The sequence below is a fragment of the Arachis hypogaea genome, chromosome 4, assembly GCF_003086295.3.
Source record: "Arachis hypogaea cultivar Tifrunner chromosome 4, arahy.Tifrunner.gnm2.J5K5, whole genome shotgun sequence".
NCBI lineage: Eukaryota > Viridiplantae > Streptophyta > Magnoliopsida > Fabales > Fabaceae > Arachis > Arachis hypogaea.
In genome coordinates this window covers 77,618,177-77,635,441 of record NC_092039.1, presented here as the reverse complement: position 1 = coordinate 77,635,441, position 17,265 = coordinate 77,618,177, and the positions used below count along the sequence as shown (strand labels likewise).

At 29.3% G+C, this 17,265-nt stretch overlaps 1 protein-coding gene across 1 annotated transcript; it reads right to left on the bottom strand.

Annotated features, from left to right (window-relative positions):
* Window positions 1-3,327: 3,327 nt before the first annotated feature.
* On the bottom strand, window positions 3,328-8,481 carry LOC112794949 (telomere repeat-binding protein 5-like). The gene is made up of 10 exons (XM_025836909.3): window positions 8,072-8,481; window positions 7,694-7,974; window positions 6,952-7,298; window positions 6,694-6,867; window positions 6,542-6,604; window positions 6,367-6,446; window positions 5,904-6,142; window positions 5,028-5,342; window positions 4,856-4,919; window positions 3,328-3,804 (listed from the first exon to the last, which is right to left on the bottom strand). Exons 1-10 carry the CDS (start codon window positions 8,150-8,152, stop codon window positions 3,655-3,657), a joined length of 1,794 nt encoding a protein of 597 aa, XP_025692694.1. The 5' UTR covers window positions 8,153-8,481; the 3' UTR covers window positions 3,328-3,654.
* Between the last annotated feature and the right edge of the window lie 8,784 nt (window positions 8,482-17,265).

The following is a 17,265-nucleotide window of genomic DNA, read 5'->3' as shown; positions in this document are numbered from 1 at the left end:
ACTATATGTATGCCAATGAGAGAACAGTGAAGAAAGAAGTCACGAAACTAGACACATTAGATGCCCTGTTAGCACAAAATAGGGCTATGTCCTAATAAATCAATTCACTCACTAAACAATGGGGCATATGCAAGTTTTAGCTGGAAAAGCACAAGTCACAATATACAATTTGTGTGGAGAAAATTATAAAGATGAAGAATGTGAGCTATTCAAAGATGACCAGTATCCCTCTGAATAAGAAAATTATATGGATAACTTTTTAAGAAATCCACAAAATGACCATTCTCAAAGACATATAACCCAGGCTAGAACAACCATTCAAATTTTTTATGGGAAAATCAAGGACAAAGGAACTTTAACACTCCATATCTACAAGGAACATCTTTATCACAATCACAAAATTTTCATAACGGAGACTGATGAATGAAAAATTGATGGTATAGAATTTCACAAATGAAATCTCATTGTAAAGTATAGTTTCCAAACCAACAATAATCTTTTCATACAAAAATTTGTTTGTCATAAGTACAAACCCCTAAAATCTATAAACCGAAGTATTTAAACGTTGGGTCGTTCTCCTTAGGAATTGCAATAAAGTGTTCTTGTTATTGGTTAGAGGTATCTTTTGGGATTTTTGAGATAATGAACAAGAAATGTAAATTGCAAAGGAAATAAACTAACAAAGAGCTCTTGGCAAGGTATGAAAACTAGAAGTCCTATCCTAGTTATCCTTATCAATTGTGATGAAAATTATCCATTGCTCCCACTTAGTTAACCTCTAACCATAGAGGAAAGTCAAGTGGATGAATTAACTTGAGTCTACAAGTCCTAGCCAACTCATAATGAAAGGCTAGCTTTAGTGGCATTCAAATCAATTAGCAACTTTAGGGCAGCATTTGGTTTAAGAGACATAGACACTGAGACATAGACACAGTGGTACACGGTGACACATGTCTGCTGTTTGGTTTGGTGAGACACAGATTTTCGAAGGACACGGGAGGACACGGATGGACACGGAGACATTAAATTTGTGTACCTCCAATTTGGTGAGACACTAATTTTTTACTCTTTTACCCTTATTGAAATTTTAAAATTTGCCCTCTTAATCTCCCCAAACCTTTCTTTTTTCTCTTCCTCTTTTAGATTCTATAACTAAATTTATCTTTCTATTTTCTTCAAAAAAATTGTACATTTAATTTTTATTTATTTAAATTTTGATTAATCTTTGATAAATTCTGAGTTTTAGTTTTTTATTTTTTTTCAAAATATATATATATATATATTTAATATTTGAATGATAATTTAAGATGATATTAGAAGAGATAAAAAATATTAAAAGAAATAAAATTTAATGATGATGACATGTAGTGTTTGGGATAATAGATGTACAGTAATAATAGTAAAACTTGTGGTAGAATGAAGGGTAATTCAGTCTTTTTAAAATATGTGTGTCTTGTTCTTTATTTTTACCAAACACAATACATAGACACAAATATTTTATGTCCATGTCTTTAATGTCTATGTCTTTAATGTCTATGTCTTTGTGTCTATGTCTCATCATATACATCAACCAAACGGAGCCTTAATTATCAATCAACAAAGGAGTTTGACAACTCAAGAGTCACTAATTACTCAACCAAAGTCAAAAGGAACAAAATCTATGCTAAAATCCAACCAAACATTTCATCAAACACATGGAAGATATAAAAGGAAAGTAAAATGAATTAAGCAATTCAACAATAAAGGAACATGAATCATAAATTACATTGAAAGAGAAATAGAAGAAACAAAAGTGTAGCAACATAAAAGTAGAGAATTAAAAGAATTAAATGCAAAACTAGAGAGAGGAAAGGTAGGAGAAGAAGAATTACAAAAGAAAAAGTGAATCAAAGCATGAAATTAACCTAGATCTAAGAAATTCTAATATAGATCTAACCTAATCCTAATCCTAGAGAGAAGTGAGAGCCTCTCTCTCTAAAACTAACTTTCCCTCCAAAACTAAACTCAAACTAAACTAATGTGTAAAATGCTTGTAATTTCCCTTCAGTCCTTGGGTTAAATAGCATCAGAGATGAGTTGGATTTGGGTCTGGGAAGCCCAGAAATCGCCCCCAGCGGATTCACTTTAAGTGGGTCATGTGTGAACATCGACGCGTACGCGCACGTCACGCGTACGCGTCGCTTGACAATTTTCCATCCGTGCGTACGCGTCATGTACCTGTATGCGTCGCCTTGCAACCTCGTCGTTTCACGCGTGCGCATCTGCTGCGCGTGCGCGTGGTGTGAATTTTTCCCAATCCTTGATTTTTCATGATTTCTCTACTTTGCATGCTTTCCTCTCCATTCCTTTGATCCATTCTTAGCCTTTTCAACCTAAAATCACTAACACACATATCAAGGCATCTAGTGGAACCAAAGGTGAATCAAAATTAGCAATTAAGGGCCTAAAAAGTATGTTTTCACACTTAAGCACAATTTAGAAGACAATCATGAAACCATGCTATTTCGTTGACTAAATGTGAGTAAAAGGTCATAAAATCCCCTAAAATCACTACGCGATAAACCCTAAAAATGCGGTTTATCAGAGACAATACCTAACTTCAAGAATTAAGAGGCCTCTATACAGAATTTGGAAGTGTAAGTAGGACAAATTACTAATCAATTGGCAAAGAAACCCCCAATTAGAACTTGAAAATTGTGTTTTCTCATAAGATTCAATCTGACAGGACTAGCTTAGATATGTGACATATAATCGAACCTAAGGACTACTGTTGAATCTTATGAGGATCTGAATTAGATTTTTCACTTAACCTCTTCAATTAATTGATTGACCAAGACATTGGCTGTTGGTTAATTGAAGAAAAACCGAGAAGGCAAGATATTAGAAATTGGTTAGTTGAGATTTGTCGTAAAAAGATCTTTACTTGCTTTAGAATAGGAAAACAAAGTTTGATTTTTCTAAGGACTTAAACATCTCCGAAATCCTTGACTTCTTCATCATATATTCTCTTTCAATCAATTACCCGTTCACTGCCCTCAAGAAATTCAACATTCAAGCCTTTCAAGTTTCTAACAAGATTCAACATTCACCAATTCTAAGTTTTATTGATCTAATTAATTATTTAACTCGATATTTGCGTGTTCAATCCCTTAATTCTTGTGGGAACGATATCCACTTACCGTAATATTACTTGAACGCTCAAGTACACTTGCCGGTATTCGTAAGCTTCACTTTTCGCTCATGAGAATACTAGATCATCATTTATGCTAAAGTATCATGATAAATGTTTGTAACTTGTATTATAAACAAATTACTTGTAACTAATTTAGAAAAATGTTCAACTTCTATACATATTTCATTATTCTAGTATGCTTTTAATCGCATAGCGAACAATTGACCCACAAGGGATGGAAAGAATTATTATGACATATTTTCCCTTTAGGTCAAATAACTAATTTACAAAGGTCACCAAACTAATTCCAAGCTTAAGAAAAGCCAAATTATGGATCAATTATGTTATCATATTATGTAAGATGAACATACTATCAACTTTTTTTCTTTTCTTTTTTTGGGGATAACTACACTACTTTAAACCTAGATTTTGCAGCAAATTTACTTGTTCTTCTGCATGCTTCAATATTTTTGAACAGGCTCTTACAAAGGTTTAAGTTGGTGCTTGCATTGTTGTTGAGACCAATACGCGTGTGCGGCTAAGACCCTATCCAAAAGCTCTTGAGGTACAGGTTCTCCTCTTCTTTGCTGAGGGGAGATTCTTGCTGTGTGCACCAATGTCTTCCACTTATCCTGCAGCATTTATATGGTCATGGAAGAGTTAACAGAATGCAATTACTTTGATATCTCATTTTAAACTATGTTTCCTAAGTTTTACAAGACAGAAAATACAGAAACAAGAGATAGAATGTTATACTATGGTTGATCCTTATATTGAGATAATGATTGGAAAAAAAGTGGAGTGTAGGCATTTTGATGTATTTTGGATATGTTTGCGCTTGATCTTTCTCTCCACATTTGGGTCGAGATTTACAACAAATGTTGAAAAAGAAAGAAACAAGAGATAGAAAACAAGGCTGAAAATTACACAAACTTTCTCTCAAAATAGTAACATTTGGCATGTTTTGTTTATTTACATCTCCAAATAAGTATTTTTCTTGGTGTTTCTATGCTTCTATCCCAAGATAATTCAACTAAATGCTCCATGTTGTAAGTTATCTCTTCCAATATCTTGTAGAGAAAACCTTTGCGTATACTCCCACTACTGTTTTGTCTTATATTTGTGTTGTGTTGTTGTAGTTATCTACATTGTGACTAGGTATTTTTTTCTTTGTGCTGTAGCAAATTATCTTTGAAAAGAAAACTACTTTTTTTGGAAATAGTTGACACTGCTCTAATAAATTTGATATGTAAATAACTAGAAAATACCTTCGTATGAAATTCACATGTTTCGTAATTTCACATAAATTTTTTTGGACAATAGGACAAGGTTATCTTTTCTATTTGTGTGGGATGTTTTAATAATCTCTTAAGAGTATGTTTGGTTTGTATTTTTTTTTTCTTTTTACTGTATTCTGTTTTTTAAATTTTGTGAATAAAAAAGTGAAAACAGCAAAAATAATATTTTTTTTTCACTAAATTATGAAAACAGATACCAAACACGCCCTTATCCTCTCTATTTTAAATTTTTTATTTCTCATTAATATTTTCTCTTTATCAAGAATAAATGGTAAAAATTGCTTGAAGTAGCATTGGTTAGAACCATCGTGCAATTAGGCATTTTTAACTTGTTGCAAAAGATTTCAATTTACAAAATCTTTAGTGCATAAAATAAACCACTTACCTTCAAATCCACATAAGTTCGATGCTTTGCATGATCGAAAGCACGTTGTTTGACATCGCGCCACCTGCAATCCGCAAGTAACGCTTGATAGTTAGTACCATACAGTTACAACTTTTAGCACTACACATCAACAGGAGCAAAAGAAAAACAAAAAGTATCTCATCAAACAAACCTTCCAGTTCCAAGTTTTTCAACTGCCTGAACCAATGCTTCTACTTCAAGGACAGAGAAAGGCCTCCTAATTCGACGCTGTCCGAAGTCAGGATTCCCAGATTTGCGCCGCAATGGGACCACAGCTAATGCTTGCATGTTAATGGCAGGAACTGCTACGAGAGCACGACACTTGGACATGTTATTGTTAGCTGAAGTATCTGCTACAGAGGAGGCCAATTTGAGATCACCTTCAGCACAACTTTCAATTTTGATCAGAGAGCGTTCTTGAGATACATTATATGTTCCCTGTTGGAACATTAATGATGTTGATTGCCTGTTTATTCAACATGATCAATTTAGTAACTGCTCATATGATAGGACAACCAAATGCTTTACCCTTGATTTAAAATAAAAAAGTACAAACCAACCCAAAATAACCAAATTACTCTTATTTTCATCTCTTCCTCTCTTATATACTTCCTGGAGATGAGGGTATTTTAGTTATGCTAGACAAAGAAAATTAATCAAAAAGCAACTATAACTTACTTTATTTAACATTCATTAATTGTTGTAACAATTATTGAATGCTAAATAAAATAAGTACTGTTTTATTTTTTTGTCTCTTTAGTATTATTGTTTAGTTTTTTAAAGGTTGGTTTACACTATTTTTTAAAATAGTTTAATTTTGATACCTAACAATATAAAATGTATTTTTTTTTTTTTTGCTAATCTAATGTTATATAATTAAATGTATATATAAAACTTCTTTACATTAATAGTGCATTAAAATTAAATTATTTTGCAAATATCAAGGGTTAAGTATGCACAATTTTAAAATCAGTACGGTAAAGTGCACATAGCTTATAAACATGTTAATGCTAGATTGAATAGTTACCTAGATAACTTTTGTTGTGGACTAGAAGTTAAATAACAAGGGTCTTCATTGTACGAAGGTGAAGAAATCCTAGTATGTCTTGGCTCCAACATGAACCCTAACCTATGACGTTTGTCATCTTGGCATATCCCTGTCTGAATCAGAGTTTTGTTGTCGTCTCGAATCTTCTTTCCCTGCAAAAGGATGCCGACATGTAGTTCATCTCCTAGTATAGTTGTCACAGCCTCCATCACTGTCCTCTGGAAAACAATAGTAACAAAGCAAGCAAGAACAAACAAAAGAAGACACTGATTACATATTAAAGTGGTCTAATATTATTCAAAAACCATATATATTATGATATAATAAGTACATAACATTGTTGTTGTTTTTTAATTGATACCCTTCATGCATAGATTCAAGAACATCATTCGTAATATAGTAAATAAATCATATTACTACTATCTCTCAGATTTTTACATACCTTCAGTGATCCAATTGTTGCAGTTTCTGGTATATCAATGAAAAGCTCCGGGACTTTGAAGGATTTTATGCTAAGCTTCACTACAAATTATAATGAAAGCCATTTTAGAACCTTAAACAAGATGTTGGACAAAATTAGGATTAAATATTAGCAATCATTTCCTTAAGTTTCTTACCATTACAACCCTTGGATCCAGGATGAAGCTGTTGACCAGCTATAGAGGACGATTCTTCAATCCCTGCATGTAATAGTTTCAATTATTTAGCCAGAAAAATCAAATAATAATAATAATAATATTAAAAAGCAGGCAGTGATGCAATGTTGCACCTGTACCATGGATTGTGCTATTAACTTTGCTGTCTGAAAAATCAAATACGCCTTGACACTGAGAGCCTCTATCGGATGTGGATGATGAGGTCTGATTAAAGAACTTCCTCTTCTTAAATGGATACATGCGTTGTAAATTTTCGAGTTCAGAGTTGTCTCTACTATTGTTCTCATCTAAAAGACAACACAACAATTAAGAGCCACATATTGCTTGTATCATAATTATGAACTCTTATAAGTCAACAGCAAGTAGCATACCACTTGCAATAGGACTTGCATCCTTCAGTTTTGGTGTGTCTAGTGGTGGACTCGATATCTTATTCCTCAAGTTTGATTGAGTGCACCGAGCAAAGTTTTCGTCATTATCTGTATTAACTAATTTCCTAGCAGCGGAACCGCCGTGCGAAGAATCAAGATGATTGCGACACTCTGGCAAAGGCTTTTCCACATTATTTTCCAAAGTGCAATCTTTAAATACCCTATGACCTGGTTCAGTAACTCCGACATAGCTGCCTTTGATATGGATGATTTTCTCATTAGAATTTCTTCTTTTCATGCCTCCATCTTCCCTCTCAAGGACATTTTGTCCTTGCCCTTCAAGATGGCTGCCATGAGAAAATAAACCATCCATTATTCGGGCCACATTTTCGCACACCACAATACTAGCATTTATAACCATGAAATTTTAATACGCTAGCAAATTTAACCAAACAAAACTAGTTTTATACCCACCAAAGATGATTTCTATATGACAAAAGTATCTAAATATTAACTTTATTTATCAGTAAACTTGTTAATATTCTGAACATTTATAAATAGAAATAACAATTTTTCATTTTTCAATGAAGTTAGTTTTGTTTAGTCATGAGTAGATTTGTTAACATTCTAAACTTTCATAGATAGAAATGATAGTTTATTTGATGATTACTAATTTCCAATGCCATCAAGATCATGGAACAAAATCGTTCATAAGCAAACAAAAAACTATTTAGACATGTACCTTTGGTTGTCATGTTCTCCTTGCAAACTAGGGACACAAGTAGTGGTAGTTTTGCTACACGTCCCGTGCGTGAAAAGGTCCCCCTTAAACAACCCTACTGTTTCATCATTCTCTTTCTCCTTTACATCATTACCATGAAAAAGATCAGCTTCTTTTGGAAAAGAAGTGTTTTCAGGGTTGGAACTCTCGTTTGCATGCAAGAAATTGACAGCTACGCTAGCTAGAATTTCGAAAGCATGTATATGACTGCTGTCGCGCTTCTTCCGGATGGAACCCCTCCCCTAAACCATTTATTGGAACAATGATAATGATGTTAAAACTTCTGCACATAATGCAAATAAAAAAGTAGTTGGGGGCAAAAAAAAATAATTTTATTACCCTAACAGATCTTGAAGCTCTAGGAATGACAGGCACATGATAGCCATCAAAACTATAGTTCAACCTCTTCTGCAACACCATATCTCACAAAAGCACTCCTATAAGACAAAGTCATCAGATAAAACAATTAAACTAGCTTCATTCAGTTTGCGAAACACCAAAGATTGGCACCTGTATCACCACAATAAAAAAAATAGCGCTTAATTCAATTTAGTGAAAGAAAACCAATTCCAATACCAAAGACTAAGAATTGCATTTTGAAAAGGGAGCAAGAAAAATGACAATTTTGAATTTAAGAATAAAAATACTTTTTACAAGAGTTAAAATGAGTGACTGAATAAGAACAAAAGAATAATCTTAAAGGAAAATAATGCCAATTTTAAACCAAAATTGAATGAATAATATAGCTTGCCATAAAAACCATGGCAACAACTCTTTAGTAATGGATTGCATGATAATGACATTATCAGTTGCTGCAATCATAAATCTATCATTTGAGATAAGGTGCCACCATTATAGAGTAGTCACAAAAAATATAAAAAATAAATAAATAAAGTACTGAAAGTTACAGTATAAGATCACCATCACTTCACCCCATGTTAAACACACTTTGATCAGGTTTGAAACTCAAGCACATATACCCTTCAACATTTTAGAGGAAGGGAAAAAAGGGATCAAATATGAAGAAACACAACAATAAAAAAGGGACGGAAATAAATGAATACATGCTTCAAACATAAGCATTCAAAATCCACAATTTGTAACATAATGATCTTTGTTATTATCTATACAAACTTACATGGAACATAATTAAGGACAACACCAACAATAACCAAATAGAACCCTGGACAAGAAACCAAGGTTTTAAAAAATCATATATTATGTACAGCATCATGCTCATTTTTTTCTTCTTAAAATATAATTTCTATATGGATCTTTTAGAACCTTGTGTGACACTTTTTAAGGAGACAACTCCTGACAAAAATTTAAATAAATACATGAATGTATGAGAGAGAGAAAGACAGATCAAGTTTTCTTTTAACCCAAAAGAGAATATTAAGGATATATAATTTACACAAATGAAATGAACACGGAAAAATAAAATGGAGAAGAAAGAAAGAAGCATTAAGCAATGCAAATTCCCACACTAACACAGCCAACAATTGATCAATTGAAAAGAGTCATAACCATGTTGAATAATTTTGCACAAAAAAGAACATCATCCACTAACCATTTTTTTCTCTTTTCGTTTTTTTTTTTTTTAAATGTGCAGAAAGAAATGTTCACGGGAAGGAGAACAAAGAAGAAAAAATATTCTAGAATTTTTTCTCACCTAGAAAGTTGGGCTATGTCTGATCAACAAAAACCCCCTGAAAACCACCTTAAAGGCTTGTGTTCTTAAACCCCTCACAACCCCAACTAACTATTTCTAAAAGTTTGACCACTCAATAATCCTAGGAAGGGTGTAATCGGTTGCAATCAGCGAGTGTGACTGGCTATAGCAGGTTGTAAGAGCAAAACCCACTTGTGAGATTGGAAACAGTTACCTCGGTTTGGGGTGATCCACTCACTCCTCAAGCCATGGGAGTTCTCCTTCTTCCACGTGGCACACTCTCCACTCATTTGGGTTCCATCTTATCTCATTCACATTTCTTATCACACACAAAAAACATGATTGAATGGGTTTCAAAGCTTTGAGCCACACTTCCTTTGCTTGTCCCCAACAGTAGTTCTCCAAATTTTCAAAGCCTTTGACAAAGTAATACAACTGAGAATTAGCTAAACAATTTTTTTTTTCTTTTCTCATTTTTTTTCCAATTATTTTAGGCCAAAAACAATTCAGTGGCGCTAGGTTCACTCTTTTGCATGGTTGTAACGAAATAAATTGCGTGAATTGATGAGATTCAAAACGTTTTACTTAATTTACATGAAAATGTTGTTTAACACGTGCTAAAGTAATTTTCTAATGCAAAATGAAGTTGAGGATGCATATGGTTTCATATATATAACATAACATATCTCCACCAAAAAAAAATATAACATAATATATAATAGAATATAATTTTGATACAATGTAGATACAAATGTAATTTACAATTCGAATATAATTTTGATTTATTATTATTATTATAAAATAATTTTATAAATACATTTAATTACATAAAGTCACATTAACAAAAATAAGAATTTTTTACATTGACGGTATAAATATTCAAAAGAACGAATAGAGAATTATGTAAAATATTTTACACTATTAGTATATTAAAATTTAACACTTTACAATATATATTGAATTATTATGTTTATCTTCTAATTTAATATATTTTAGTTAACTAACTATTTTTTTAAAATTTAATAAATATAGATACGTGTTTGAATGATAATGTAAAAAGTGTTAAATGTATATAAAAATACATAAAAAATAATCTCTTTTAATGTCTTTTGTTAGACATTAAACCTTTTAAACATTTTTAGAGAAAGATAAGTATTTAAAATTAAGGGTAAAATAATAGTATTTTAGTTTCTAATATTTGAGTCAAATTTTAATTTGGTCATTAATTTTAAATGTTGTACTTTTGTTCCAAAAAATTTTAAATGGGTTTAATATTATTCTATTCTTGAATTTGACACGAATAATTAATAGAATGACTAATATGGATGTTAACAACATTATTGCTAAGTCATATATTTTTTTGTGTGCTAAAAAAATATAACGAAAACCTTCTTATAATACTTGTTGATTTTTTTCTTGTAAAAAAAATTCAAATTCTATTAATCAATTATCAACTTTCCAGAATCAAGGAAAAACTTTTACTTGTGTACCAAAATCAAATATTATTGGCTCTTTAATTTGCTAATCGTTCGTGTCAAATTTAATTATGCGACAAAATTGGACACATTTAAAATTTTTTGAGATTAAAATAGAAAATTTGAAACTAAAATAAGACGTTTAAAATACTAGTTACAATAGGGCCTGGTCTAAACATTAGGGACCAAAATAATATTTTAATTATAAATTAATTATATTTTTTGTAACATAAAAAAATCTCATTTGAATATGATTCTACTCCAATAAAGATTTTATAATTGTTATCGTGTGAAAATACTTTATTTTGACTATTGAATAATAAATTATAAGATTTAATTTTTTATATGTTATAAAAGTGGTACCTTTATTTAAAGTAGTTAAACAAATAAATTATACTTCTTAAATAAAAATCATAATGAGAAGATGTTTTTGACATCTTCATTAGAGTAGTTGCTTTGAATATAAATAAACTACGGGGCAAAACAATTTCCAAGTTATAGTGACCCAAAAAATGCTTATAAGATGGGAAGCTTTTCACATGTTTCAGTGTACTTTTTGGAATATGACTATTCAATTGTTTGTAACCAATCAGATTTAATATAAAAAAATACAAATGGTCTAGATTTAAGAAAAGAAAATTTTGTAGACATTCACACAGAAATTGTATGGTAGACATGCAACCGTTACATCTTTTGGACAGTTTAATTGATTTGAAAATGTCTTTTTTATCCAAATTAGCTTCAAACTAGTTTAGGTAGATATATTTAAAACACATCATTAGGTGAGTTAGGCTGATGATTTTTATTGTAAAAATTTCTATTCTTTTATAAAAAATGAGCTTACATATTTACTTAATAGAAAATAATACTCTACTAATAAGGTAAGTATTATTAATTTGGTTCATTGGAAAAAAATAAAGAAAAATGATATATTGATGAAATTGTCACTAAATATATTTTTAATTTAATTAATTGAATGTAAAATAAGTTAAAAATATATATTTTTTAAATGAATAGAACAATAAATAAGACAATTTTAATACTAGTATAAACTAAATTTAATTGCTCAAGTAAATACTACTGTAATAATATTAATAAAAATTTGTGCAAGAATAATATTATTTATATTTTAATTTTATCAACTAAACTCATTTCAAAGTATAAATATTAAATTCAATGTGCTAAATTTTTAAGGATGAAATAAAATTTCACAATAAATTAATTTTATCTGATATTTATTAATTAAAAAAATAAATTTATTAAAATCTTTTTCAATAAATTAATTAATGATAAACCTTAGGAAAAAGAGCTAATCTCATCGTTCTTAGCTTGTTAACTAAATTATGATATAGGATAGTAGTATAGATAATTTTATGATCAGAATTTATCAAAAAATAACTTAAAAATTGACAATAGATAAATAATAAGAGTTGATAGAAAAAATAAATAATAAATTTTGTGCATAGCTAACGTTATTGGAGAAAAATATTTATTAAAAAAATAAAATATTAAGTCATTATTGGTGAAAGATATATGTAGGCTTAGTTCATTAAAATTTTTACTTTTTAAAAATAATTTATAAAAGTTAGTTTTTAAAAGATAGTTTTTTAAAAAAGTGTAACATTTATGTTTGGTAAATCAAATTAAAAATGACCTTTAATAAATATAAGTAATAACAATTATATTTAGTAAAATAACTTTTAAAATTTAAAAATACTATAAAAGACATAAATTTAAGCGTTAAATTTAAAAATTCGTTAATATATGAGGTTATATTAGACTTTTAAATTTGAAAAAGTATAAGCCAACTTTAAAAAGTTTTACTTTAGTTGCTTTCAAAAAAGTATCTCGATCTTTTAAAAGTTGCAAACACAAGTACATACTCTTTTTGATTTACCAAATATAAAATGAAGAGTTTATGCTTTTAAAAATCACAAACACCTCTTCAAACAATTTTACCAAACCAAATCGTAGACAAATTTAAAAAATAACTAGAATTATAAACTCACGAATTTTGTAAAGCTATAATAAATTAATTTTTTTGTATATAAGAAACCATTTAATAAAAAAATTAAAAATAAATATTAAATCTTTTTTATTTTATTAACTAATTGTTTACACTTGTAAGTAGTTAAAGATAATTACTTATCCTACTTATAATTGATTAGATAAAAAATTTTAGAATCATAATTGTTCTAAATCAATATTTTTTTGTTTGAGTTATTTTTCCTATTTTATTTTATAATAAAATTTAGTTTAACATTTTAAAAAATAATGATAATTCTTATCAAAGAAATAAATGAGTACATATGAACTTTTTTGTTGTGATTTTTTAGAATCTGTTTAGAATAATCATCTTTTAATTTATATTGCAATAAGTATTATTATTAATATTTTTTTCATACCCTATGATAATTAAGAAAAGTAAACGAAACGAAAAGGATCTTAATTAATGTTAGTAAATTAAAGATAGATGGACGAAAAAAATATTAAATAAAAAATATATCAATTTTACTATTAAGATGTATGTGCAATCATTTTTACTTATATTATGTGTTAGTTTTTCAAGATAATAATATTTAGTTTCACCTTTAATATATTATAAATAAATAGATAAACAAAATCAAAGAAATAGAAAATTTACAAAGAATGGAAAAAAAATCATTTTTAATTGTAGAGATATATTTAATATTTATCATCAATTTTTTTTATTTTTCTTGTTTAAAATAATATAGTAAAAGACAAATTTTAATATTATAAAAAATATTTTTAAAGCGATATGTTTATACTATTTTAAAAACTATTATATAAGAAAGAAGTCATTATATGCAACGTAAGTATAATTGTCTTTTTAGTTTATTTATATTTATTAAAGAGAAATAATATTAATATTAAATATATTAAATAATCTAAAAAAAATAAAGCTATACATCTAAATATTTTTGTTGATCAAGTATAATCAAGTTAGTATAACATAACAAAAATCAGTTATAGTTAGTATTATTTTAAATCTTATTATTTAACTTGGTTAGACTTGGTTCATAAAAAGACTTAGATGTATAGTATTACTTAAAAAAATATTTATTTGGATTAAAATTTTTTGTGAAAAAATACTTCTTAAAATAGTAATGTATTTTTATTAAATTTTAAACATATTTGATACATTTAAAAGAAAAATTTTTACTAAAAAAATTATTTGATTTTTCTAAAAACTAATAATATTTTTATTTTAAAAAATAAAAATAAAATAAGTTTTAATTATTTTCTTTACTAGACATATCATTTATCATAATTAATAATTACAATTTATACCTTTAAAAATAAAAAATAAATTATTTAAATTGAATAATTTTATTTGAGCAATGAAAAAGTAAATTGTAGCAATATAATGTTATCATATTTGTAAATATTAAATTAAATCTTTATAAATTTAATAATTTATTATATATCATGTATGAAATAAGATTCAATTAAAATCAATGTATCAATTATATAAATCATAACTTCTCAAATTTAGAAAAAATATATAAAATAGATACATAATTATTTAATCAATATACAATAACATGATATATATATAATTTTTGAAATATAAACAAGTGTTGTTTCTTTTAAAACATTTGTTATTTTTATATGTTTACATCAAATTATTGCAAGTAATTTTACTTTTCTTCTAAACAAAATTCTCTTTTTTATGAGATTTCACAAACGATATAACTTATAATAAATAAAAATAAAATAAATTTTCTGCACATGGCTTCACTGTACAGTGCAGGTTTCTTCAAGGTTTAAACTACCTATGTTACCTTCTTGTCCTTTTACTTTATGACTGAAGGGTTATTTTCGTCTTTTTATAAATAATTACAAGACAAAGAATTAATCTGTGTTATAAAATAAATAAAAGATATACTAAATATAAAATAAAGATATGTAAATAAAAGACTCTAGTATTAATATAATTAGTTCAATAGAAATTATTCATATATTTATAAGTAGTAACAAAAGAAAGAGAGAGAGAAACTATTTGTAGAGAATAAAGAAAGAGAGGAAATTTTTATTGACTGTGTGTGTATATATGGCTTCAGATCATGTCCTATTTGTACATGCATGAAGGGTTTGTTTTTCAACCTTCATTTAATATGATTCTCTTGGAAATGGGCATCCACATCCTTCATTCTTATCACAGCACTCCCCTTTGGATGACCATTTAGGATTATGCCTCGTTAAAACCTTACTAAAGAAAAATCCAGTGAGAAAAAACCTTAGTGAAAGAAAAAGAGTACAATATCCTTTGTGACGGGGACTGCCTCATTAAAAAACCTTGTCAAGAAAAATCCAATGGAAAAAATCTGACCAAGGAAAAAAGAGTACAGTATCCCCCTCGTGTCGACATCATTTAACATCTCGAAATCGACGCATCCCAATCTCATATGTACCAATCTTTCAAAGGAAGATTTTGGGAGTGACTTTGTAAATAAATCTGCCAGATTATCACTCAAACGGATTTGTTGGATATCAATTGTTCCTTGATTTTGAAGATCATGAGTGAAGAAGAATTTGGGAGAAATATGATTTGTTCTATCACTTTTGATGTATCCACCCTTAAGTTGAGCAATGCATGCTGCATTATCTTCAAACAGGACAGTTGGAGCTATCTTATGATTAATCAGTCCACATGATGACAGAATATATTGGATCAAACTCCTGTGCCAAAAACACTTGCAACTTGCTTCATGAATCGCTAGTATTTCGGCATGATTAGAGGATGTTGCAGCAATCGTCTGTTTTGTGGACCTCCACAATATAGCTGTTCCGCCATATGTAAATAGGTGTCCTGTTTGAGATCTCCCTTTATGTGGATCAGACAAGTAGCCAGCATCTGCATAGCCAACTAGTTGTGACTTGGATCCATAGGGATAAAACAATCCCATATCAACCGTTCCACGAAGACATCGAAAGATTTGCTTGATTCCACTCCAATGTCTTCTGGTTGGAGAGGAACTATACCTTGCTAGTAAATTCACAGCAAATGATATATCAGGTCGTGTATTATTAGCAAGATACATTAGCGCTCCAATGGCACTAAGATATGGTACTTCAAGACCAAGGATATCTTCATTCTCTTCTTTAGGACGGAATTGATTATTTTCCACATCCAAAGATCTTACGATCATTGGGGTACTCAAGGGATGTGACTTATCCATATAAAACATTTTCAAGATCTTCTCTGTGTATGTTGCTTAATGAATAAAGATCCCATTTTTTGTATGCTCGATCTGCAGGTCGAGACAAAATTTAGTACTTCCAAGATCTTTCATTTCAAACTCTTCTTTCAGAGTTTTTATAATTGTTGGAATCTCTTCAAGAGTTCCAATGATATTTAAATCATCAACGTACACAGCAATTATAATGAATCCAGATGCAGTTTTCTTTATAAAAACACATGGACAAATATCATTATTCTTAAATCCATTTTTGGCCAGATACTCAGTAAGATGATTATACCACATTCGTCCAGATTGCTTTAAACCATATAAAGATCTTTGCAATTTGACTGAGTATATCCCTTGCGAATATTCATTGGATGGTTTGGATATCTTCAGTCCTTCAGGGACTTTCATATAGATATCACGATCTAATGAGTTGTATAAGTAGGCTGTTACCACATCCATTAAATGCATATACAGTTTATGATATGCAGGTAAACTAACCAAATAATGCAATGTTATCGCATCCACTACAGGAAAATACGTCTCTTCATAATCTATACCGGGCCTTTGTGAAAAACCTTGTGCCACAAGTCGGGCTTTGTAGCGCATAACTTCATTTTTCTCATTTCATTTTCTCACAAATACACACGGTATCCAACAGGTTTTACATTTTCTGGTGTACGGACTACAGGTTTAAAGACTTCATGTTTTGCAAGTGAGTCTAATTCAGCCTTCATGGCTTCTTTCCATTTTGGCCAATCATTCCTTTGTTGACATTCTTCGACTGATCTTGGCTCAAGATCCTTACATTCATGCATGATATTTAATGCCACATTATATGCAAATATTTCATTGATAATTGTCTTATTTCGGTCCCATTTCTCTCCTGTAAAGACATAATTTATCGAGATCTCGTCATTTTCACAATTTTCAGGTACCTGAACATCTTCTAGCGTTAAAACTATATCAGAATTTTGGATAACTGCAGGTGTCTCTATTATGTCTTTTTCAACAGGAATATTATTTACCTCTTTTCTCTTTCGATAACTTTTGTCTTTGGAACCGACAGGCCTGCCACGCTTCTGGCGTGTATTTGCTTTGGTGGCAATTTGTCCAATTGGGACATCAATTCGAATTGAGCATTTTCTGCTGGTATATACAACTTGGTTATCCTCT